This window comes from Hyposmocoma kahamanoa, unplaced genomic scaffold (assembly GCF_003589595.1).
Source record: "Hyposmocoma kahamanoa isolate Upper Pololo Valley unplaced genomic scaffold, ASM358959v1 100021, whole genome shotgun sequence".
In the NCBI taxonomy this organism is placed as follows: Eukaryota; Metazoa; Arthropoda; class Insecta; order Lepidoptera; family Cosmopterigidae; genus Hyposmocoma; species Hyposmocoma kahamanoa.
The window spans coordinates 1,565,666-1,592,684 of record NW_020653200.1 but is presented as its reverse complement, the minus strand read 5'-3'; the positions used below and the strand labels follow the sequence as shown (position 1 = coordinate 1,592,684).

General features: G+C 35.3%; 2 protein-coding genes across 5 annotated transcripts; one reads left to right on the top strand and one right to left on the bottom strand.

Annotated features, from left to right (window-relative positions):
* Window positions 1-783: 783 nt before the first annotated feature.
* Window positions 784-17,958, bottom strand: LOC113240006 (rho GTPase-activating protein 1). 4 transcript variants are annotated; one of them, XM_026477220.1, is made up of 11 exons: window positions 17,709-17,958; window positions 15,327-15,428; window positions 13,656-13,772; window positions 10,906-11,027; window positions 10,032-10,186; window positions 8,650-8,967; window positions 7,695-7,933; window positions 6,985-7,185; window positions 5,404-5,510; window positions 4,354-4,502; window positions 784-2,006 (listed from the first exon to the last, which is right to left on the bottom strand). In XM_026477220.1, exons 1-11 carry the CDS (start codon window positions 17,800-17,802, stop codon window positions 1,985-1,987), a joined length of 1,626 nt encoding a protein of 541 aa, XP_026333005.1. In that variant the 5' UTR covers window positions 17,803-17,958; the 3' UTR covers window positions 784-1,984. The 4 variants fall into 4 exon arrangements, with proteins under 4 accessions (XP_026333005.1, XP_026332996.1, XP_026332988.1 ...); XM_026477211.1 differs by lacking the exon at window positions 784-2,006 and adding an exon at window positions 3,160-4,029 and having other exon boundaries at window positions 4,292-4,502; XM_026477203.1 differs by lacking the exon at window positions 784-2,006 and adding an exon at window positions 3,160-4,022 and having other exon boundaries at window positions 4,316-4,502; window positions 17,709-17,957.
* Window positions 17,959-22,501: 4,543 nt separating this feature from the next.
* On the top strand, window positions 22,502-23,830 carry LOC113240033 (peptidyl-prolyl cis-trans isomerase-like 1). Its single transcript, XM_026477238.1, has 2 exons — window positions 22,502-22,866; window positions 22,950-23,830. The coding sequence occupies exons 1-2, from the start codon at window positions 22,796-22,798 to the stop codon at window positions 23,392-23,394; spliced, it is 516 nt and encodes a 171-aa protein (XP_026333023.1). The 5' UTR covers window positions 22,502-22,795; the 3' UTR covers window positions 23,395-23,830.
* The last annotated feature ends 3,189 nt before the right edge of the window (window positions 23,831-27,019 follow it).

Below are 27,019 nucleotides of genomic sequence, written 5' to 3'. Positions count from 1 at the left end.
CTGACAAACAAAATGTGAACGTTAAGTCAATTATGTATAACGCGTTAATTCAGTCGTGCTTATAGTGGGAATTTCCTGTATTTGGCCATAAGACTTAACAATGAGTCTTTACATTACCCGTATAAGTGGAAGACGAGTAAAAAGATGGCTCATGTGGCCCCTTACAAAATCAATTGTATGTACGTACTTACAATTATAACGAAATGGAATTATTTACATTACGAAGTAATTTTTTTTTCGTCAAAATTTAAATTACATCCAATCGTGATAAAGAGGACGATGCGGAAGTAACGTAAAGACTGCGGAGGTTCCAAGGAAAGAACATGATCGAAATCATAATAATATACAGTGGTTTTTTTTAATGGGACGGTATGGGTAAATCCGAAACCAAAAGATAGAAGGAAACTGTCTCAGGAACCATTAAGACTTTTTTGTGAGAACAATTTTGGCATAGTAAATTGTTTGGTCAAGCTTCCAATACAATAAAATCATTATTTTAAGAGACTGAGTCCAACATTATAAAAGAATTTTGTATGAAAAATTATTTAATTAAATTTTACCAACTTCTGGTGCTCGGATTTTTATCGTCCCATATAATGAAATTGTCCCTTCCTGAAACTGAGTCTTGTTTTTTGTTAATTTTTATGAATATTTCACGCTTGACCAAAAAATTGACTATGCCAAAATTGTTCTCACAAAAAAAGACGTAATGGTACCTAAGATAGTTTCCTTGTATCATTACTGATTTCGGATTTCCTCATACTGTCCCATTTAAAAACACTATTTATCTATTTTTTATATAAATTAGAGAAACATTATGGAATTATAAAACGTTTTTTAATATGAAGCAACACTGTTTATGAACGTAGATACTGTCGTCTGTTTTTCTTTACCTTAACGCTATACAGGACGAAGTTATTCATTGTGGGAAGAAACTAGAAGACGCCAAAATTACGCGTGTTGCTAGGCTAAGAGCGAGACCAAACGAGCGTAACTATGTCACACTCGATTTTATCGTAATAACATTATATTGAAACTGAATGTTAATTACACTACTCAGATCCAACAATAATCACATTTAGGGCCCAGTTTAGTGGTGTAGTAGATGCCGGAACAAACTAATGCGTAAAGTTTGTGTCCGCAGCTTATCCGTTGAAGCGAGCACTTGTAAAGCCGTCTGTAACATCCGGTCACATCAGATTCTTAATGTTTAAAATAATTTCTTTTTAAAGCTTGAAATATCCTTAAAATTATGTTCTAATGCCTTTAAAAAAGAACTAGCTTCGCTTACTGCTGAGTTAGTACAACTTATAATTAACATATAAAAAACCTTATACTACTCTTTGTTATTTTTGGTATATAAACTTTAATTTTAGTTCATTTGCGTTAAAAATGCTGAAAGGAAACTGACCAATCGCATGGTTTAATATCACGTGATATGCAGTTGAGAATGAAAGCGGACCAATCACTTAGCTTCATTGCAGTGGTGATGCGACATTGGTCAACAGCGTTCTGAACACGAATCGACATTAGTAATACTAGAATAGAATGTATTCGGTAAAAAATTCGACAGTATAGGAGTTGTACTTCATTTCACAATACAATAACAATCGCTATTTAAAATGAAGTCCTCAAAGTAAATTAGAAAACTGACTTGGATCAACTCCAGGAGAGAAGGCGAGAAAGGACCAAGACCAGGAGACCGAGCATGAATGACAGGTGTGACCGCCTAAAATGTTTAACAACTTTACTTTGTATGACAAATTAAGGTCGCTCTGACTGAGTGACTCCTGGTACAGTCAAGAGCACATCAAGCTTGACACTTTGTAGTTTGGACCGTTATTGTCGTAAGCGGTATAGTTAGATTTAAGTCTTAAGTGTGAAGCTTGACGTGCTCTTGACCCTGTACATGTGCAAAAAAAACAGAGAATTGTAATGCAGAGGTGATCCAATCGACGATAACATCAAAATTCTTAAATTTGTGCTATATGAAAATATGGCATTCCCTTAATATTTTAATCTGAAAAATGACACGAGTCCTTGGACCATTCATGCATAAGAACATCCAGTACGTTTGATTGATTCTTAAAAATTTTGGCTCCCGAATAGTTTTCGTATTCAGTTCATTGATCTCTTTATTTTATAACAAGGGTTTGATTTAGTATAGGCGACACAGACAGCCACAACGTAGTTACATATCTCATAAATTCACTAATACTTATCATCAACAATTATTTTTCGCCGCTCTGTAAGTCACGGCATTTCTCTAATGAGAGGGTTTAAGGCGCCTCAAATTACACGCTAGTAGAAACGCTGCAGTGATGCGGCAGCTGAACGTCTGTAACGCGGCAGCTGCGCTACTGTAGCTCTTTAGTAATTTTTAGTTCACTTATTGTGACTGCAAAAATAGTGCACGTACACTTGTCACGTTACGATAGTGGCGCTGCAACTGCGCTTCTGAAGGCGATGTATTTCAACGCGATTTCTATATTTTAGGAGGTAGCGTGTGGATGACCGCCCCTTGCGTCCCGCAGCCCGTGCACTGACATTTAGTTTGAATGAAATGAGCGGGGAAAATTTAACACAGACGAGTCGTCAACTGAAGGGGCAGCGGGCGGCGCGGCGTGTCGATAAACCGCTGAACAATTTCCAACTTTGGGATTTTTCCATATAAAAATTATGTGCAGTTTGATATTTTGTTCTTGAACAATTCGTTTTAAGCTTTCATTCTAGCCTGTTTTCAGGATTTTATATGATCAAGTAAAGTGCACCCTATCGTGTAACAAATTAGCACATTCTGTAGACAATATCCTTAGGTGTATCGTGTATTTTTTTTAAGACCGTTATTCAATAGTGAATGCCTAAACCATTTAATCAAGTAAAATAGTTTATCCCGCTTCTCCTCCAGTGATTCGCCTTAACATTGTATGAAAAATAATGGCGGCGCGACTGCAGCGCCACTGTGGTTCCACTGTAGCGCTTCTAAAAGCATCTAATTTAAAATTTAATTAATAATATGGAGTTGAACTTGGGATCTCCTGTATAGGAGCAAAATCCCAATTCGTTGGTAAAGTAGATTTAAAATAATTATTTTCAAATTTTTTATGGAGTCTAGATTTGTAAACAATTTACACTATATAACTATATGGAAGTAATATCGAGCCTTTATAGGGTGTCCTCAAATTAGACTTGTAGCTCTGCAGCTGCGATAAATATTGCATGAAACTTAGTAGAGGCGCAGCTTCAGCACCACCGTTGCCATTACAATAATCGACGGAATTAGTTCATGATAATTTTAGGGTATGTAGAAGACAGCTAAAGCAACCACTGGTATAAAAATCTCGAATGAATAATGATTTAAATATAAAGTTAAAAACGGAAAAGAAATTAAATTTAATGACTTCGTAACGAATTAACTAAGTCGTTGTCGATTACTTTAAAATGTGCGTCATTTATGGTTTTATCGAACGACAGGGATTAGGGATTAGGGATATTTTTTATGTTTATCCGGACAAAAATTAGCACATTTTCAAAAAATTTTTTCACTGAGACTATACATATTTGTCACACCAGTGGCGGTGTTCTACTCTCGCATTTATATTAGTTCTACTCAATGGTTCAAACTATAGGAATCTGGAAAAAAGGGCATGTCATAAAATTGGGGATTATAAAACACTGTGCAACTGTCTAATTTGAAGCTCCCCAAGACTTTCGCAATTGCTACACATTGTAAATGAAAACAATTTTTTTTATCTTCATCCTTAGTCACGGTTGACTAAGATTCGAAAAAAAAATTGTTTCATTCCCATTACACGGAAGAATTTAAGAGGGAAGATAACTGTTTCTTTTCAAAAATGTTAAGAATTTAAGTGGGAAGATAGCTGTTACCTTTCAAAAATGTTAAAAGACATTACTATGTTTTAATATTGAAGCGTATTCTGGACGTCAGATCATAGGAACACTGTCCATTCATGAAAAACAATTATTAGATGGTCTCCGTTTGATTTGTCCGTGGCATAGACTTAGAATATTCCAGACACTAGAACAGTATGATAAAAGTGTACCAAAATCAAATTCTCTGAATAGTTTATTGAATAGTAGAATATATAGATTTTAACACTTTCGTGGTAATTCATTAATTACAGGTTTCTTAACACAGTATGATTTCTTTTCATTTTCCCGTTATTCGTGAACGGTTACACCCTACATTATGAAACTAAAAGGAGATCATAACGTAGTAGAGAACCTGTAATTAGTGATAATCATAACAGAATATTGTCCGGAATTATATATTCTAAGTCTATGGTCCCTAGACTTTGCGATGTTGCCTTTTATATGATGAAGATCGATTCCTGATTCTCCAGTAGGAAATCTGTGAAAGCGTTGATGGGTGCGATGGCTTGGAGCGACATCTGCCCGTTGGGCGGCCACGCAAGGTTCGGTCCGAATACCACCGCCAGATTGCTACTCGTCATTTTGTTTAGACAGCTTCTATCTTGCACCTGGAACGGGGCGATGACTGCATTGTAATAATAAATCTAGCCTCCTTATTAAAATCCTGTCTAAATCATCCAAACCGTTTGTATAGAAAGCAAAGTATTCGATACCTCCAATGAACACTAAGCCAACTTAATTTTTGGACCTGTTCTGTTTTTATTTGGTTTTTTCTTTTTTTTTACAAAATTCGTTTTTTTGTTCTTGTTTCTTTTTTTCACAGAATTCGGGGAGGGATAAGATTATACTTATATTAAACCGCCATATTTATTTACTAAGGCAAATAAATATGGCTGTTTACAAAAATAACAGAAGACGACCAAAAAATAAAGATGGCGTAGTGTTCATTGGAGGTATGGTTTTGTCATTACAACACATACTGTATTAAAATTTCTTAGCAGATCGTGTGTTGGACCATCGTTTAGTAGCAGTAAAGCTCCTTGTGAAAGAGTTCGTCCAGTGAAGTACTGCCACCATTACCTATTTCTATTATTACCTACTTCTGCCGCCAAGCAGCAATGTGACCATTACTGCGATCCCGTTTTGAAAGGTAAGGGTGCTGGTGAAAGTACAAGCACATAGGACTTTTCTACTTATGTCCCAGGGTAATGGGCGCAGAGGCAGTGCACCTCAGATCTTTGCGATTTAAAGCTCTGAGTGGCACTGCAACTGTTATGGACAGACGTGTCGTTTACCATCTGGCGCACGACTTGTTCGTCCCGTCACTTGGTAATAAAAAACAAAGTGCAAAGGGAAACTGATACAAATCCACAGAGATCGCCAACAGATATTAAGAAAATAGTTGTACTGTACTAAGTTTCGGTAAGTGCGAGTGGATACACAATACTAGTTTGAAATCACAGTGAAAGAGATATCGGATACTTCTTTCGCTGTTGAACCCAAACTCACCTTCCACAGAAACTGTATGATGTACTTGAGCAGCTTGTAGTTGTCGAGTGGAAGCCTCTCCAGGATCAGTATCTTCACCTGACGAGGTTTCGCCTTGTTTGTCCACGCTGCCGATAATAAAAGACTTTGGAACGTACTACCTACTATTGTTCACTATGGTAAATCCTAAGTCATTTTCAAAATGAGAGTTAAGGCACACTATTTACCGACTGTTCCATCCATTTTATTATAGTACGAAATATGTATTTATCTAAGTATTTATAATAGTTTTAATAATTTAATGTTTTTGATATTGTTTTTTTTTTATTACATAATTTTTGTTTTGTTGTGCACGTAAACCGTTACTGTAATTATTGTCACCTGTATTTAGGTCTGCAGGAAGAAATTTCCTGTTAGAAATAAGGAGTACCTTCTGTTTATGTTTTCCTTGTAACTAAATGTGTTTTGGTGTTTTCCTGTGCAATAAATGGTTAAATAAATAAAAATATAAAACGTACAATAGATATATCACGATGGTGCGTGATGGAATTGTATGATATATTTCCGCCATCACCTTTCCATCATCGCGGCTTCAGACTTACGCAAACTTATGTTGTGCATAATACCTATGATTCGCACGATACATCACGCTTCCACATTTATATGGCTTACGGCTTTGGGGTGGAATTGCCTGACCGCTGGTTTGTTCCCTGGACGCTACAACTTGGATCTTTTCAAGACGAGTGTATAGGCATTATATAGGTGTGAATGCTCCATCGCCGACCTCATTGTGTCTTTCCATCAGATGACATTGAGGCATCGAGTATATAACCACAAATAGAGACGAAATGTCATTTAATTTGTTTGAAACTATACTGCCATTCGTTTATATCAATCACACATATCATTACGGTGACAACTGCGCTCTGATTGGTCAGCCCGAATTCGAAACAATTGACGGGTGTCGTCAATTGGTACACACAGGTCAGTTGTTGGCGCTGTACTATTTCAGCTTTCAAATTTGTGATTTCAGCGCAAACGAGAGTTGATTTTTAAAAGTGATACCAGTACCAATTGACTGATGAGTTGTCAGGGATGGATGGCTCTTATTTCGTCTCCATTTCTGGTTATATACTCGATGCATGGAGGTCAAATGCGCACTAATTTTATTTTATAATTGCCGTGTACGTCTTCTGCGATAAAGTATGGACTTCCAGTTAATTTTTACTTCTTTAAAAATTATAACTTTTATATTTAAAAAAACCCGACCGCAATTGTTACAAAAAAATATCAACCACAGAAGTTCGTGGAATTATATCTATTTACCAAGTTTTATTGAAATCGGTTACTGGAAAGTGCGCGAAATCGGATTCACCCCTAGTTTGCCACCCTTACAGGTAGAATATTTTCTTCAAATATAATTGGAACCAATACTGAGGTACCCGCGCCCTTTCCAACAAAAAAATCATCAAAATCGGTTCATGAATGCCAGGAGTAATCGCGTAACACATACACAAAAAAAAAATGAAAATTCAGTGGAATTGAGAACCTCCTCCTTTTTTAAAGTCGTTTATAAAATCCATTATACAGTGTAGTGCTTACTCTGAAACTGGAGTATCTCCTCGTATAAGTCGAAGGTCATGAGCGGTTCTTCGAGATCCTTCAGGAAGGTCTTGAGTAAAACAGCCGCGATATGCGGATCGTCGCGGAATGAGATCGGCTCGCCGCGGTTGCACGCGCGCTGTAGCTCCATTATCACTGACTTGTTCGCAGAACGTCGGAATATACCCTCTGTCTCCAAAGCTGTAAGACGTAAATTACGACCTGGGGTTGACATTGTGTCTGACTTCTCTGAAGTGGTTGCATACTATAAGAGCAAATTCTATTCGCGTTGGATCCTATACTTCGATATGAGGTCACAGGAAAAAGGAATCTGGTACAAGACCATGCAGAGTGAGTCTCCTCGTGTTCAGTCAAATTGTCAACGCGCATAGGCTTCGATCCGTTAAACAAATACACCGAATAGCAAAGTGTGTGGGGTTCCAGAGATGTCCATCAATTGCTAATGGAGTGTGTTGGACGGAACCCATCAGGGCACGGTTATTTGCACGTGTAAACGTGTAAATAACCGCGTTGTTAAACGTGTTTGGTTAGGTAGTATTTTGATTTACCTGTCTGGATTCTTATTAAGTATTTTCTTGAGGCATTGTTTTTCTAATGGGGCTGACATGTTCAATAACGATGAAAGCCCTTAAATAAATAAAGAATAAAAAAACTGCAATGTACACTTCGGAAATAGTTGTTCTACTGACCATCAGGCTGTGAAAGAAACTCGACGCATTGCCTCACAAGGGGCGGTATAGATCCGATCATGTCAGGGTTTTTCTCCTTGATGAACTGCAGCGACACTCCGAACTGCTGCGTCGGCGGCGGCGATAGTTCTTTCCTCGTCGCGTCCACTTCTGGCGCCACGACTTTATCTATCTTCTCTGCGCTTACTCTCGCAATCTCTGCTGCTCTGGGATTTTTTGACAGCAACATTTTGTCGTTCCTGTGTCATAACAATTTATGTTAAGCAAATTGGATTATTGTAATTTAAGAGCAGCGGTAGCTCAGTTGAGAGAACGCTTTCTTCTTGAGTAGGAAGTTTCACGATCAATTCCCATACGAGAGTTTATAAATCATAACTTAATTAAAACAGTAATTAAACGTGTGTAACAAAAAGTGCGCAAACCCGGACTCATCCCCTAGTTCGCCACTATACGGGACTTGACACAAGAGATAATAAAAATCGGTTCTCACTACTCAAAGTATATAATAATGGAGAATAGCAAAATCAATAATTAAAATAATTGCTCCTTATAATAAAAAATAAAGGCGCTATTTATAAAAATGAATCCTCATGCGTGAACAGTCATCCTTAGGTGAGTAGTCATCCTGAGGTGATTGATTTTCTTCAAAATTGAATGGGACCACTATGGAGGTAACCTCTTTCCAACAAAAAAATAATCATCAAATTCGGTTCACAAATACCGGAGTTATCGCGTAACATACATACGAAAAAAACAGTCGAATTGAGAACCATCTCCTTTTTTTTAAGTCAGTTAAAAAAGGTATATCCTTCAAAAACATGTGCCTCAGCAGAGAGACGTGATTGGATAAATGAAAAGGATAATGATGTATTTAGTAACAGTGTATTTTCAAACGATGTTAATCCATATACTATTTATTACCATAATCAGAAAGTTAGATGCTCAAAACACTTACTCGAGAACCTGTTCAGGTATGCAAAGTTTCTCCAAGTTCAAATGTTGTTGAAGTTCATGTAAGTAGTTGACGTACATCATTTTTCTGCCGAACTTAACGCTGATAGCGGGTTTCAGCATTTGCCATACGATTCTTATGAAATTTGTCGGATGGACCAGGTACAACGCCTTTAGATTCTTCTTGTATTTCCTATCGAACGCCTTGTATGCCTTCCATAACCAGGTTATTGCTGGCTTGTTCTTGCTCGACAGTCCATGGTGGAAATAAACAAGACTGTAATCTTGTTCTACGTATTTGTCTAGCGTGAAAATCAGGTACCTGCAAACCTATATTTTATCAGGGTTGTTGCTGATGCGAGTTTTTTACACATCAGCGGATACTGATGCGGACGCTGATTTTTGACCCGAACATCAGCGGATGCTGAATTTTATATTAAAAAAAGCGAAATCGTGCATCCTTACGAATTTATCTACACGCTAAAGCTTTCATTTGGTATTGTCATTTTTTTTTTATTCTGTGACATTTATTAACATAAGAATCATTCTGCATGAAAACAATCAATCTGCCTAGCTTCATCGATGTGGACTTTTATCAAAATTATATTCTAAAAACAATAACTGAACTGCTTTTTCGGCTTACAGTCTGTTTCTGGAAGGTTTATAAATTATTCCAGTGTGCGTTTTAGGTCTTGTTACGGCTCGGAGGATCGAGTCGTGACAAGACCTAAAAGGCACCCTGGAATAATTGCAATAAATATCAGCATCGACGAATGCGGATGCTGGTGCGGATATTATAATTTATGCAGATTATCCGCGGATGCTGATATTCGCAACAACCCTAGTTCGTATCACCGTAGTATTTCATAAGGGTGGAACAAAACGTGCGATTCAAATAAGTATTTACTTTCACCGGTGTAGACAGTGCGTACGACATAGTCTTGGTTTTTACCAATGGTCAAAATAGGGTGTTCCAAATGAGTAAATAAACGTCTACATATAGGTATATAGCATATTGTATCTACAAGAAGCGGCTTGGAGAGGTTGAAACCACCAAATATTAATTAATAAACAAACATTAATTGGGATTTCTTATTCCATTTCTTTTTTGCCACTGGCAATTACGGGGATATTTTAAATTCCATTTGTCGCCAGTGGCAACAACAGATCTTTTTATCCCATTTGTCACCACCAGGTAACATGTGAGTTTTGTTCCCATTTGCCGCCAGTGGAATTCACCACAGGCAACAACTGAGATTTTTAATCCCGTTTGTCAACACCTGGTAACATATGGGATGTTTTTTCCCATTTCCCACAAAGCCGGTGGTGACAACTGGAAATAAGCCCTAAAATTCAGTTTTGACAGTTCTGACAGACGTGTGTTACCTTAGCAATTTGTCTTGATGTAATTCCTTGTTGGGCGGCAAGCGACAGGCAGACACGACGATGATACGTCGCCCCACCTCATCATCCCCCACCACCTCAACCAGCCCCGTTCCAGTCAAGTCTGAAAAGCTCTCTTCATCTAATGACCCCGAGATCTGTGGAAAAATTGGTTGGTGTTCCAACATGCCTCACTTAACACGTCACGGGACCTAACGATTTAATTAGTACTGTAGCATCTAAGAGTCACACGGTGTCTCTAACACGCAGCTGTGTGTTCATTAATAATAAAAAATGTATAATTTTTTTATCAACATCGTTTGGGACACTGCGTGTCTAGACGCTTATATGCTCTTGGAAAATACGTCACCTCTCATGGAAAAAAGGCATAATTGAAGTTACGGCAAAACCGTCTTTTGCTCCATTAAATACAGAAAAAAAAAAAATAAGACAATTCTTGTAACTTGTCGACAATATTAGTCGATAGAGTTACAAGAATTGGCAGGATGTGGGTTATATTTTTTTAGTTTAAAGACTTAATATGCTAACTACACACTTCAAAAGTGTCTAGGGATCAATGTATTTTTTTAAATATTAGATTACCCTATTAAAATTAAATAGAAACATCTATATAAATTTATTTTCTCTATAATTATGAAACTACCAAATAAAACCATTGATGTTAAAAAAAATCCTAATTTTTGTAATTGACAAAAATTTCTTGATCCCTAGTGTAGTGTAGTGACACACTTTTAGTGGGTGTATTTTGGACGATGTTATTTTATTCGTTCGGGTGCTTTATAAGATATGGATTCTTACAGAAAAGGGATGTTCGAGCTCTTTTCTGGAAGATTTATAAAGATTTGAATATTCTCACTTCAGTGTATACTTCGGGTGCTTTCGCGAGCTCTTCCTCGAAGTTTTCCTCGATGGTGCCGTCACTGGCCGGTCTCTCCAGCAGCTCCTCATTCAAGTTCAGCAGCTCTGGTGGTAGTGGTGCTACAGGCGTAACAACAAAAAAAAACTCCTTCGAAAATCGATTCAAAAGTTAATAGATAATAGCTTTTTATTAGTACAGTCAAGAACACATCAATTTTAATCTTAAATATCAAGTTTCACAAGCTCTTGACCTTGTACTTCTCGTATAATGCGATATAATTTCTTTACCTATTCTATTACGAAATAGCGGCTGCGAGTTTCGTGTATCCATCGTGGGTAAATGCACACGAGTAGCGACGCATTATCGGTTTAGATTATTGCATATCGATTTCTAGATAAACATATCAGGAATTATAATTAAGGCTTCCACAAATTGCAATCGGTGTAGTAGTGAACTCTGTTTTCAATTAGTATTTGTTCTTGTCCAGACGACGTCTGGTAAGTGTTGTCTAAATCAACGGCCCCACCGAACAAACGCGGATTATCAAAACATCAACGTTTCAGGAAAAAAAAGTTTAAATTTCAATAATTCTGCGCCTAATGGATTTATTTCGAAAAAATGTATGACGAAAACGGTGAAAATAAATTAAATTAAATTTTATTAGTGCGTGATTATACTAATGTTCTCCGTAGAAAAAAAAAATGACTTTCATGAAATTAAAATAGATTATCATTAGTTTGCTTGAACAAAAAATTTTGGAGGTTTGTAACATGTAATAGAACATTATAGCCCGATAAAAAAATGTGTGAAATCTTCTGTTCTTTTATTAATATTATTATTAAAAGTAACACACGCAAAATAGCCGCTTTGACCACCACCACCACCACCAAGTACCAAGTACTACAAAGTTTTTATTAGTGTACATTTATTGCCAATTCTGCAATGTTTTATTATGTTAATGTAATTTTTACCTTCCAAATTTTCTAAACTGTTTAGTGTAGTGACTAGTACGGATTGACCACCATCCTTAATTGGCTAAAGCTTGTATTATCCGTGTGGTAAGCACTGTACGCTGAGATACAGGTTAATTCCTAGTTTGGCTGCAGAGGCTTACATAAATAGCAATGTACAATTTCTCTTAGCCTTATTTTATAATTTATTATTTTGTATACAGTGTGTACATTTTTGTTGAAAGCAAATAAATATTTATTATTATTACAAAGTAGTAACTTTTTACTGAAAATTAAAATCAAGGATAAAAAATTGTGTCTTTGTCATGGATTCGTTCATAAAAACCCACTTCCCTCGCGATAAGAAAACTTCGCTAGAGCCATCACTAACTTCCCGATTAAGAATTTAGTTTCGTCTGTGAAACTAGTTATATGTCAACATACATACATACATTTTTATCACAAATTAACAAAAATAATATACACACAAAAATATTATGTGAACGTTTTATTGGGTATATATCCATAAAATATTAAATTAAACTTTATTTGTTTATTTATTTTTTGAGTTTTAATATTAAGAAGTTCAACACGTAATATAGTTCAACTAAAATTCAATTCGAGTAGAAACTGTAACTACAAAATCCTATAACACAATAATAAACCACAAGCAATTATAGAAAATAACAAAATAATAGAAAAAAAAAAATAGCATTTGTAATGTTATGAAAAATGTCTACGGCTCAGCATCCTCTTAAATTATGTATTAAACCCAACTCACCTTTTTTTTTATGTGGGCGCTGATAAAATACAAAAATATTACAAGTACACTAAATCACGCGTATACTCTGATAAGCTCCTCGCATGCATGCAGATTTCCACGCAACGTTTTCCTGTTCGAGAGTGATCGTCAATTGTCACTAAATAGAGCCGCTTTAAGAATGTTACTGTCAATTGTTAACGTTAGGGTCTTAACTCTACTATTATGCTCTGTGCACCCGGACACGATGTTCGATATTATAAAGATATACATTCAGTCGAGTGTGTATTAAACGGTAGTTAATATTAAAAAAATTAAAAAAGAAATACGCTATCCATTCTTTCGAGTGTTCCGTATTCGAAAACGCGTGGTCAGATTTGCACGTTATAGTTCATCAGGTTGCTGGGTCAATGGTCAGGAAGTAAAATTTGGAAAGTTGTTCTAAACCATTAAAATGTACCAAAGTTCAGGTCTGATTCATGACTATAATCTTGGATAATTTTATTTTGTAATATTAAGGACTACTCTTTGATAAGTACCTAGATACCTCAAAATATCTTTATAATATCATCTATGAATGAAGTCCTCTCAAAAGATACTGCTTAATGTAGTCTTCTCATGTATTTCAATACTTTAGGTATTTAGGTAGAATGAAACACATTCTTTAAACACAATTTTGTCGCATATAACATATATGGCACATATAAAAAACATATATTGAATTAGGTATCACAAACCCTCTATGTAGAGCGTGCATGGAGTAGGAAATAGTTGCGCAATATCCTACTAGTGTTTCGGCGTGCCTAACTACAGAGCGAAAAACCTTGGAGAGTCGAGGTCACTCCATGAAATCTTCAGCAAACCCAAGATTCTTAGGGGAGCTCAGATGACACTAGTAGGACCCAACACCCACCAAACGCACAACATACGGTATGACATAGTTTCGAAAATCATTCAATTACACCATACCATCCACTAGTACCGAAGGCGAAAACAGGACTTCAATGTCAAGTGCGAAGTGTGTTGAGTGCACTTACCTAATCCAGTGCTTTGTTGAACTAACTCTGAGTCATCAAATTCCAGACATGGTTCATAGTCATGATATTCTGAGAGACTTGTGTATGCATCGTCCTCAATCCCATGAAGTAAAAAAGCTGGTAACCAAAAAGCACATATTGTATGAGAAATATAAAAGAAGAAATATAGAGTGAAGCAATAGCGAACATTCCCTGTCTATCCACCAACATAATACTTTATTACATAAGCAATAAACACAAAAATACAACACGATTGTCATACAACACAATTAAAGGGTTCAAATAATAAATGGCTCGCTATGTCAGCATCAAGCCAGAACTCCATACTCGAAAGTGGATTTCCAACATTTGTGGATTTTCAAAACTTCTACTAATTGTTATGTTTTTGTAAATAAAAGTGACTTTATAGACGTCTGTGTGGCTACTCGCTCTTTTGAGTATCCCTCGCTTATTTTCAAAATAAAAAGATATATATTTAAATAAGGAACCGTGACAGGTTCGGTGTCGATATTATCATACGGGTGTGTAAAAGCTCAAGTGAGATACAACATTAAAAGCACTTATCATATTGGTAACACTCATTATTTACTAAATTCATAAGGCACCATAAAAACAAAAAAAAAAACATGAAATACCGCCAAATACAATTAACAGATCAGAGTAGGTACAACGAACCCTCGCAGAAATTCATCGCACTCAGTAATGACCCTTATATCCTTATTACCATCAAATGGTTCGACAATTTTCTGAAAAATCAGTCTCAGTGTGGCGAAATTTCTGATCAGAGTGATTCTAAATTACAATTGAAGACACGTGACGACACGCGCGAAGTGCAAGGTTAGATTGTAGGCTCTGTCGACTTTATAATGTACAGCGCGGATGTTATATATGATATAAATTATATATTGAAATTAAAATCCGTAAGTAAGTATAAACTATTTATGCTGCTGATATAAAAATTAAGATATGTGTAATGTAAACATTGTGACACTCTTTGAAACCGTGGATAAATTAAATGAGGATTTAGAATATATAGTCACCATCAAAACCAAATGCGTTAGTTATAAATGGCAGTAAATACAAATATATGACACCAGTGACAAGGTTTTATGATCCACTGAAAACCAGCCTCAAAACCTTTTCTCAATGTAGCATTAGCTCAGTGAATCCTTTTGCATATACCACAGCCACACACAAGACATTTATTTAACTATTAAAAATTTTATACGATTCCTTCATTGTTTTTTGTTTTATTTTATTTTTAGTTTTACTTCTGTGGCATTTTTTTTATTCTTTTAATTATTTACTTATTTATTAAATAAATAAAATATAAATAAATACACAAATATTCCTTCTTTCTGTGTATTTTTATGTTGTGGCATTGTAATAAATGGTTTCTATTCTATTCTAATTTGTTGGGCGTGATCTATCTAAGTGTGGATACAGCTAAGAGCTACATGAAAATGTATAGCGTTGTGCTAAGTTGCTACTAATTACTACGTCGACTACAAAAATAACACATTCCTTAATGTTACTGTGGGAAAAGATAAAAGCTAAGTTTGACTGACTAAAGATAAGGCAAGTAATATTTTTAGGTAGTATGTAGTGCAAAGTGGTTGTTCACCAATGTGGGGGTTCAAGACTTCTACTGCATATTAAAAATATATCCACCTTTTGGAAGCGATTTTGACGCAGGTATAATTCCATCCTCTGTGTGGTCATCAACAATCTCTCCAACCTGTTTGCTAGGATTTTGTCTTCCATGCATTAGGGCTGCAATGGCGAATTTCAGCTCAATTTTTAAAATAAATTAGGGTGGATGTACCAATAACCGCATAAGATAAATTTTCAGTCAAAATTTGTCTCTGTACTTAGCTGATTGCGCCAACTCTTGCAAAATAGGCTACATACTATTCCTTATATACTGTGCAATCAAATAATGCATACAGATTTTCTTAAAAGAAAATGCATTTTATTATTCAAAAGACCTAGCATCACAATGTAGGTTGTACTTAAGTTGACCAGCATGTACTGTACAATCTCGTACAATGAAATGTAAACATTCAGACATTTTGGAGTATGTGGCTATTTCTTACGAAATTCCGAAATTTGTCAGAAATTGAAGATAGTGGTCCCCAAAATAAATGACTTTTAAGAAAAATATGAGGGTAATCAGAACATTTGAGGGTGAGGGAATGACGAAATCAAAATAAACAAAGAAGAAATAGCGATATAAACTTACTTTTAAACTTAATATTTCGTGTAAGCTTTCTGGTACCAATAACTAGTCTGATTGTATAATTAATAAATAAAATCAAATGCTTGACTTGTTTTGTTATAATATGTTATTTCAGAATTTTAAATAAAATCTTTTCCTACTAGAAACTTTCTACACACACAAGATGAATTTTGTCATTTTGAAATGTTGACAGTGCTGCTAACTTTCAAAAAGTTATAAATGCGTTACCAAAGATTAAAAAAGCATTCACAAATTGAGTGAAGGTAAAAGTGTGAGGGTATTTTTCTTTGTCTGGGACATGAATAATATATATTTTTAAGTAAAATTTATTTATCGTGTTTTTATCTTAGCATAACTTTAATTTCACAAAAACATATAAAAAAAAAACATGTTATCTAATGTTTAAAATTGAAAGGTTATTTTTGTTAAATGTGTTGACTTAAAGCACAGTATGTGTTTGATTATGAAACTTAGGACATAGTGAGAGAAAGATTTTGGGAATAAATAGAATAATCAATATTAAGTAGGCATTAGTAGCAATTGAAATATAATTTGCTATTAAATATGAATTATACAAAAAGAATGAAATACTTTTTTTACAAACCTAAAGGACAAGAATTTCAAGATTTTGTAAGAATTACCCATGGGTACATATTAGATATTAAAAATTTTAAGACATTGTACCTTGTGTTTTGCTTAAAAATATGTAATCATGACACCATTTTAAAAAAGGGATACTTTTATTTCATAGAAAAGTAAACAAACAAATATGCACTCCTGGTATTTTATATACATATGTATCATTATAATTTTCGTAACTATTTTCATTAAAATATATACCAATTAGAATTTGTGATTTTATCATAATTATGCACAGAATTTGATCAATTTGCTATTTTAGTCATAATTATATAATTTACAATATATAAGATACTCTACATTGCCTTGGTGTTCTGACTCCATATACATAATAATATGTAGAATGTAGTTGCAATACAAAAAAACATACCAAAACCTGTTGAAAACATTTTTATGTGTATTTGCTAGCTCGGGTGGCAACTAGGTCAGTTTCATTTGAACTACCCTCAAAAGGTTTCACATAAATGATTATAATTGCTGTGTTTCGCATTGCATTAGATGTTGAGTGCGTTATTTATTTTTTCGTTGTCAATTGTGATGGAACTGACTACTTGAAGTGACTGATTGGTAAAAGTCATAAGCAAAAAAGTGACGGAAATTTTCAAATTTCCTTCTTGTTTATGTTTGAAATAGTGTACTACTAGTACCTGGTCCGTGACTGGTACATCCACCCTAACATTATTTTAGGTTTTCTGAATTAGATGTAAGATTTCACATCTACTTGCTGACTAACAAGAAGAGCAATATATCCAGATGCTTTTTGCATGTTACTTAGATAATTTTATAATAATTTTTGCGCTATTATTTTCCGATTTTAGCCTGGTTTTTAAAACAGAGTTACAATTTGTTCATATGCTAGGAAACTTCTTCATAACTCATACAAAATATTCAATCTAAGACATTCAAATTCCACTTCAATCTATGAGACTGAATATTGAATTTAATCAGGGCAAAAAATGTAGGTAGAAATGTAAAACTACTTAAATCATTGAAAAACATGAAAGTGTGGTAAAAAACTTACTTAGAGACCCTAAAAGCGCTACCTATAATAGTTCTACGCTGTTACGAATGCATGAGCAATTATCCATCTAAGCAGCTTTGTTTACAACACAAATTTAAATAACGTCGACCTCGTGACCTGGGTACGAAAACAAGCGTTTCAACTACAGACCTACCTTGGAATGCTCTCATAGGGCTAAGTTTAGGCTGATGTTCCGACTCCATAGCTTCCTCTACTTCCTCTACATTGCCTTGGTGTTCCGACTCCATATCTCCGTTTTCAACGCTTCAACTCAAAGCCTCTTTTCACTTCGTCGTCGTCGGCTTACAACAAAATGTCAAAGAGAAAAGAGTTATTTCCTTCCTCAGTTGCAAAAAAAAAAACAAAATATGCTTTGAATACCACAAGTTACAATTGCCAAATCACGTGGCATTATTTGACCACAGACCAATATTTTAAATAAGACAGACGATCAAATCCTTACAGATAAAATATCACTTTAGGCAGTGAGCATAAAATAATATAATATCATTGCATGAGGTATGTAACACAAATTAGAAAGATATAGTAAGTATGTAAGAGGCGAGAGACGAACGCAGAAGCTGCGAGGAATATAACTTTAATAATCTTTAATAAATTTATCAAACATCTCGCTTACATTTCAAAATTTGTCCTTTAAAACAGGCTTTTTGTTTCTTTTACACCTAAGTATAAAAAATAATGCAATCTTTTTTGTCATCTATACTCTATATGTCAAACCGTTATTTTTTTTTTATTTATTAAGGCTTTGGCAAGCCATAAGACTAAACATGAAGTTTAATTATGTTTCTGTAAATATGGCCGCCACAAAGAGGATAGGCAATTTGAGGCGGCGTGTTTGGATTGACTGGGGATTCCTTAAAACAGTCCGATACGGGTATTCTAGTTCGAGATACCAGCTTATACTACCAGCAAACAAGTGCACTCATATGCAATAACGAGTTGTGTCACTATGGTCTCACATAAACAAAATTCGACAACAGTACGCGCTCGTTTACTTTTACAAATATATATTGATAAAACAGACATTCATAGCATGTCCATGCAAAGAATGGGTGAATTTCACTTTCCGAATTTCAATGGCACTTTTTGAATGATTTTTGTAAAACCCTATTTTCTTTTAGTTTTAAGGTGTTAAACGTACAAATAAGTTCAAGCAATGTCAATAATTATAAAATCACGGAAACATTTAAGTTAAATACAACAAAAAACGATATTTTAGGTCACACGAATGCTAATGCACGAATGAGATAGCAGTAACACGAATGATTTTCTCATAAACGTAAATGAGAAAGACAGCACAGTAATGAAATTATTAAAAGAAATTATTACTGAAACACACATTTTATCGTTCACAAAAAACATTTAACATGCAACGAATATTTTAATATAACTACTTGTATCAAAATGTTTCTCATCCGTGTAAGACCATCTTTCTATCTATACGTAATTAATAAATAAATCTAAATAAGTATTTTGTTAATGTCATATAAACTTTGTTGTACATCAATATATCATCATCACCATCATCAACACCATTATCATCAGCATCATTATCATTCACATCATCATCACAATCATCGTCATAATCACTACAACACTCACAGTCATCATCACCACCACCACCATCGTCACCACCGTCATCACAACCACTATCAATCACCATCTAATTGTTATAGTAAATGTTTGGCTTGAAGTAACTATTTGATTTAAAAGTAGATAAGAATGACAGCTAAAATAATTATATTTGGATACATTTTTAATTGTCAGGTGTGTAAAATATACGGGACCGTTATAAAGGTGCATGGATTTTAAAATTCCCTTTGTCTAATTGATGTACAACAAAGTTTATAAAACTATTACTTAATACTTATTTAGATAGATTGCTTTACATGAATGAGAACGATTTAGTCACTAGCGTTGAAATTGGAATTAAGTCGATTTAATGCTAAAACGGAGATGCACAGGTTACTTCACTGTGTATACTCCAATCCGACAGGAGCCCCTTCTCACGTGTGCGAAGGGTGAAAGTGATGCGGTATGAAATTTTGTTATTAGGAGACTTTTAGTTGAATTGACACTAATGATAAGGAAAATTGAAACACATTTTGTATTCCCAAGAAAACATGTTTGTTTATAATAAATTGGAAAGTTACGGTATGCATTCAACGTGTAAGTTATTAGAGTTTATCCTCGATTTCCACGAGTGTTTAATTTTTTCTTCTTTTCATAAAATTAGGGCGATGTGAAATTGCCCAGTTTTTTAATATTTATTTATTACTGTGACATAGCAAATTAGTCTTTTTATGTGTAACATAGACTAAGTAAGCAAGCAATCATATTAAATAAATAATGTTTAGCATTCATGTAATAACATAAAACTTATTGAAAGGCACACATTTTTGGAGGTTATCTGAAAACGACCCGGGTACTCTTTTAGTGGGAATCGATTCCTTTGGATTAGCTAGTGAAGGAACACTATCGACGTTCAGTGTCGATGATGATAATAAATAATAAAACATTGAAAAACTAATTTACGTATAGTCTCTAATGATATCGAAATCTCAAATGATAGTGAATGCTATATGTTAAATATATGTATAATAAATAAAATTATTAACATCAAATACACTAAAAAGGGCTACAAGCGATTACTATGGGTGAGTGTGTCAAATGAAATTATTTATTATGGAGTATGATTACACCCAAACTCACGAGAAAAATAAGTGTAGACCACAGAAATATTTCATCCGTCCCGGGATTCGAACCCGGGACCTCTGCGTTGCAGTTTAGCATAGTAGCCATTTGGATATGGAGGCAGTAGAGTTTATAACAAACAATTAGGACTTATTTTCATTATTTATAATTTATTTCAATGTAATTTACTACATTATACAGGTACCCAAACCTATACAACGGAGAAATCAACTAGAATAATCTTCATTACATAATCATATTTATGTAGGCTCCATAAATATTTCGAATATTTCCTAAGTAATCGATAAATAGAATTGATTCATGCGAAACTGCGAAACCGGATTCATCCCCTAGTTTGCTACCATAAATTAGAGGTGAATATTTCCTAAGGGACCATTATCGATGTACCTCTTTCCAACAAAAAACACATCAAAATCGGTTCACCGGAGTTATCGCGTAACATAAATACAAAAAAAGAGTCAAATTAAGAACCTCCTACTTTTTTGAAGTCGGTTAATTAAAATGTACTTATGAACTTAATTCCATCCTCGGTGGGTATGGGTAATACAGCTTTTTCTGAATATCGTATCGAAACTATATATCGATATTCGAAATCGATTTCGAAACTATATATTTTCTGAAACTATATATTCATGGATGCAGCCGGCGTGCGCGCTGCGTTGGTACATTGCCGTTACTGATATTCGGAATCAGATTTCGAAACTATATATTATTGGATATAGCCCGCGTGCGCCCTGATACCTTGCCGTTTGATTAAATCGTATCGTCAATCATTGGATGTAAATGCATTACGCCAGAATAACTTACTTACTAACTTCCATCAAAAAAAATTAACTTCTCTTCACACAGTATACAGTTCCGAAGATGCACAAAAAACAGTTTCGCATTGATATCCACTCAGCGAATATATACGAAGCAATATCGGTATATAATTTGGTAAATCAAGGCTCATTTACAAATTCCATCAAGCACTCATGGAGGTGTATACAAAACCACGTAACTCTTCAGTGGATTAAAGGACACAGCGGCTCACGTGGCAATGATGCAGCAGATGAACTAGCCAGGAAAGGGTCGGAGACGGACGCTGTAGGACCAGAACCGATAGTGTCCCTCTCCTGCCAATGGTCCAGAACAACTATACACAAAGGTACAAAATCTTCACATAATAATACATGGACCACCCTTACGGTTTGTAGACAGGCGAGTGAAGCACTCCCAACGCTCAATGCCAGTCTATCTCGAATACTAATTAAACTTAAAAGGCAAGAGCTTCGCACTCTAACTGCCGCCCTAACGGGTCATGGTCCATACAATAAACACCTTTTCAATTAAGGTATCACAGACAGCCCTCTATGCAGAGCGTGCATGGAGGGGGAGGAAACGGCTGCGCACATCCTACTCCAGTGCTCCGGCGTGGCCAACTACAGGGCAAAGTACCTTGGAGTGCAAAGGTCGCTCCCCGAAATCTTCAGCAAACCAAGGAGGCTGCTGAGATTCCTGGAGGAGCTTGGGTGACACGAGTAGGACCCTGCACCCACTACACGCAAAATAGGCGCTTTGTCGTCGAGTTGCGGATACCAGCCCGTTGCACCAAGTATCAAGTAGTTTAGTAAATGTACGATTTCGTGTTGGTATGCACTCGGTAATCGCTCGGTTTGATTCGGCATCGCTATAAAATACGCGATGCGGAGCAATATCGATACATAGTTTCTAAAATACACGATATCGCATATTCGATGTAGCCAATTGTGGCAAAATCTATATATTGATATAGATTCATTAACTGTGGCAAAATCTATATATTGATATAGATTCAATAACTATATACGATCTGTAACGCCCGTCCCTAATCCTTGCCTGGACTGGACATAGCAAGTTTTTTTGCAAGTTTGTATGGCGCAAGACGCTTAGAGGATGGAAAAGTAGTCTAAGGCAAGACGACATTATTTCATGGAGGACTTGACGCGGCGACTTCGATAATGGAAATACATAGTCAAAGAAATACCTTAGAGGATGGAAAAAAAGAAATATTGTTATTCTAATCTCTGTCACAAATTAGAAAGATGGTGTTGCTTATAATAAGGATATCAATTCCATTGTCTCAAAGTTGCCAGTGTACATACAACATTGTAACGAATGCGATCAAGATCACAGACACTATACTATCAACTTACTCTATGGAATGCGGGAGCGATAGCTTGTTACCAAAGAGTAAGAGGACTTTGATATTGATATAAGGTGACTTGTTACACAACGAGAGTAAACGATATTGATTGCTTGATATAAGTCACAAACCACATCTAATTAAAAGATCATTGGTAAATTGTGCTTTCTATCGGCGGATAAAACATTGGCTGCGATTTTTTAAGCACGAACTCCAAAAATTTACAAAATTGGCATAAAGGTCTGCAACCAGGCTGTAAACTTTAAAAAGCAAAGAAATTGGCGGTGATTTTTTGAGGTTATAAATTATATTGTTTGTTTATAGTATACAAAGTTAATAAAATGCTTGGATATTCTAATGCCGGAATTCCTGATAAGTCCTGGCAACCACCGATCGCGGTGCTTGAAACATCGTAAGTTATGAGACCACATTAGAATTTTTTTTAAACACCAAGATTTACTCGATGTGCATAACACTATTGCGCTTTGTTCGCAGCATGGGCACGGTGACGGTTGAAATGTATTGGAGGCACGCTCCAAACACCTGCAGAAACTTTATGGAGCTTGTCCGGCGAGGATACTACAACAACACAAAGTTTCATAGGATCATTCGGGACTTCATGATTCAAGGGGGCGACCCCACAGGCACGGGGAAAGGTGGCCAGTCAATATATGGGCCTACATTCGAAGACGAGATATCACCAGACTTGAAACACACTGGTGCTGGTGTATTATCTATGGCTAACGCTGGACCCGACACAAATGGATCACAATTCTTCATCACTCTGGCACCTACGCAATGGTTGGATGGGAAACACTCTATATTTGGTCGCATACAGACTGGAATGGCTGTTGTCAAACGAATAGGGCTTGTTGAGTGTGACAAGAATGACACACCTGTTGATGATGTTCGAATTGTCAGAGCGTATATACAGAAATAAATGTTTAAAGTTTAAAAAGTTAGAATAAATTCTTTGAATGTTAAGAAATAAGTCTGATATGTACACATGTAATAATGTCTCAGAAATTGAAAATAAACTTGACTATGAAGTTGCAAAATACAAATAAGTCCATTTAAACGCATTTGTATTGTTTGTATGATTATACCTCCTTAAAATTCAATAAAAACTTCATTGCAACCATGCAATAATATCAGCAGAAGTTTTAGTAGTAGCAGAGCTCCTTATAAAGTGTGTTTGTCTAAGGAAATACTGCCATCATGTAGTTACGTAATCATTACTGCGTTCCAGTTTTGATAAGGGTTCTGGTGAAATCAAAGGAACATGGGACTAGTCAACTTCGGGCTGGACCCATTATACCACTAAGAGCACCACTGATGGTATGGCGGGTATTTTTGAAGTTGCTACTGTACTGTAACCATGAGTTATTAAAAACCTTTATAAAACAAATTGTTATTATTTTTTATTATAATGAAAATATGTATTTACTTTAAAAAAATTGTTTGTCTTGGGCTGCTAACAGATAAGACTACATGTTTGCAGTTAATGTGTTTAGTCGTGATCACGCCAAGACCACGACTGCATGAAGTTGATAACGACTTCACGCATCAATTTCATGCAGTCGAGGTCTCCGATAACGACGTCACGCATTAACTGCATGCAGTTACTATATGGAGTTGTTGTCAACTTCAACCAGTCGTGGTCTCGACTGCATGAATTTGATTACGAATTCACGCAGATGCGATCAATCTGTTAGCAGGCTAATAGGTATCCTACACGCATCAATCAGATATTCAGATGTTTTATAGGTACAGTCAAAAGCACGTCAAGCTTAACACTTTGGACCGTTCTTATCGTCAGCGGCATAGAGTTGAATTTAAATCTTAAGTGTCAAGCTTGACGTGCTCTTGACCCTGTATCTAAAGTTCACCAATCAACTTTATGTCCCAAGAATGACAAAAAGTTCTGAGTCATGGTGCAACTGTTATGGGTAGGTGCTATGCGTACCATCAGATGTACAACTGTGCGTCCTATCACTTGATAATCATAAAAGAAGCAATAGAAAGTATGTAGCAAGAAATGATAGGCAACATGCTAATTAACAGACTCCAGCAATTTTTGGAAATTTGAATACGGAAGGAAGAAAAAAGCTTACAAACCCATTTCACAAACTAATACATGCAAATTAATATAGTAAATGATCCTTTTATATATCATATTTTTGAAGTGTCTGGAATTTAATAAAAGTGCATAAATTGCCGTTGTTCAGTAATAGGCATTGGTAATAGGACAAATTTTTGGTATATTAGAATAAGGAGTTATAACACTCGACAACCACTGTTGTGTGTTTGTAATACAGTTACTATTCTAATTTGAATGATTGATTCATACAAAATGCAATTATGAATCCTTAAGCCAAGATAATCAGGACTTTTTTACGTTATTGTAATTTATGAAACTACTACTTGTTTCAATGTTTTATAGTAGATTCTGCTCCCAGTACAACTTTTATGGTTAATAAACTCGAAATTAGTTACTGGGCGATTTTATTAAATATTGGGCGATTATATTATTTTTATTAAACATATCTTTGTGTTTTTTTTTGAAATATTATCGATATAATCTGTATCGCTGACATGACCAATCTCCTTTTTCTATATCCGTTTATAGGGTTATGTAACAAGGCTTCCTTCTGATCCATATAACATAATTAATGATGAAGTATATTTTCATGCGACTGTGTACAGAAACAACATTGTTTTGCCGACGTTGACATATCAACATTTGCTGTGAGAAAATTTTATCTTAATCCGATTTACATGTATCGGAGTTAGGGTTGTATTTGGTTCTGTAAAAGCTTAAAGGGCACTCACAGTACAGGTCTAGTAAGTTCTGCTGGGCAAAAATCATAGACAAGACGAAGAGGAATGGGAATATCAAAATAAAAAATAAACACATTACACCAAAATCCCCTTATTTACCATAAATATGTAAGAAAAAAATACCTAAGGTACACAATAATTTGATTATTTAACAAATATTAAATGCTACAATAATACATTGATGTACAGTCACTTTTTATTGGACAAGCTTTGATCAGCGACGTTGTTTTGTGCTTTTGTCCGAAGTTTGCGTTATTGAGATATTATTATATATTATTAGTTCGGAGTTAGAAAACGCCACGGTACACACATTCTTGGCACTAGATCACGGCACAGCCGTCCACACGTTCGTCTGCATTGACTCGACTTGCTGACGACGCGACGACGGATTATGAAGCGCAGAAACGACGTCGCATCACATTCTTGTGCCGGCTGTTTAATGAATAATATATAAATGTATCTTAATGAAAGCATTGTTTCCCCGATGCATGTGAACATTATTTCAAACTAACTTACAGTAGTTTAACAAGCCCCACACACAGAGCGCGGTGCGATTCTAAATTAACCAAACCAAAGCACAATGACAACCGCGCGTGGTGACATTGATACCGCATAGCGTCGTGGCTATTTCGGTGTATGGGGCTCCTTCCAAGTACAACAAGCATCCTCTTTGGTGCCTTGTTTATTAGATACCTATCTAGTTATACATTAATAAATATTGTATAAATTGTTATAATTATTTTATACGCTATAATCAATAAGTACTGACTTTAATTGTATAATAACGTGTACACATAATAATACAATTACATACATGAAGTGGCTCCAAGTTTGTGAGTAACTCGAAAAGCTAAACACAAGATGGCGTACATACATACGTCATACATTGTTGAACAGTCCTCAAGAGGCTATTGCTGTGGGTGTATGTCAGTTTTCCGTCATTGCAAATTTTATAAAAATAATATATTTTTTATACATAAACAAAAGACAATGAATTAAATACGGAAAGCCTAATAGCCTGCTGCTCAGATTGGGACGAATCCTCTTGAAAACATATCTTGTAATTGTGGCTAAATAGCTGTCTACGTGTAATAACTATATACTATAGTAAGATTACTTAATTTGTAGGGTGTAACAAAATGGCCTGGATATAACAAGCTGGTAACCCTATTTATGATTACAAATATCTTTACCAAAACAATATTAATAGCTTTTTTGTATTATATAATATTGTTTTTTTAGCCTTGGTTTCGTTCACATTTGATATCACAAATAATATTTCGTCGACTATAACTGTTATCAAAAACGATGAATGTAGACGACGTCGACCTCTTGTTAGAGCTTTGCGATGGCCAATTGTTCAACATTATTGCTCGTTGTTACCTATATCGTTCACACTGCCGCCGAATTTTCGAGGGAAGGCACGCACGGTAAGACTGGTCTTAATGAAGTCCAGGTGCCTGATTCTCGCGTGATACACATAAAAATCGACGTAGACAATGTCCAAAAATCGACAATATGTTCATATGAGAGAGAATACGGGCTCTCTTGACTTCTCGATAGACTTTTGTCTATCATTTTTTACACGGCAATTTCACATTCGACTTATCACTAGAATTTTATTTTGACAGATTCATTTGTGGTTTCTTGCGTTCAGTGCAAATTACATCGTTTATGATTTACGTAAATTTTATTTAATTTTGTTGATACCCAGTATTTGAAAT

Excerpts from the sequence above, each read along its gene's own strand:
- LOC113240033 (XM_026477238.1), top strand. The coding sequence starts at position 22,796 with ATGCTTGGATATTCTAATGCCGGAATTCCTGATAAGTCCTGGCAACCA. Across the intron at positions 22,867-22,949 it reads ATCGCGGTGCTTGAAACATC|CATGGGCACGGTGACGGTTG; the intron begins GTAAGTTATGAG and ends CTTTGTTCGCAG.
- LOC113240006 (XM_026477220.1), bottom strand. The coding sequence starts at position 17,802 with ATGGAGTCGGAACACCAAGGCAATGTAGAGGAAGTAGAGGAAGCTATG. Across the intron at positions 11,028-13,655 it reads TCAACAAAGCACTGGATTAG|CACCACTACCACCAGAGCTG; the intron begins GTAAGTGCACTC and ends TTACGCCTGTAG. Across the intron at positions 7,186-7,694 it reads GTTTCTTTCACAGCCTGATG|CTTTGGAGACAGAGGGTATA; the intron begins GTCAGTAGAACA and ends TACGTCTTACAG.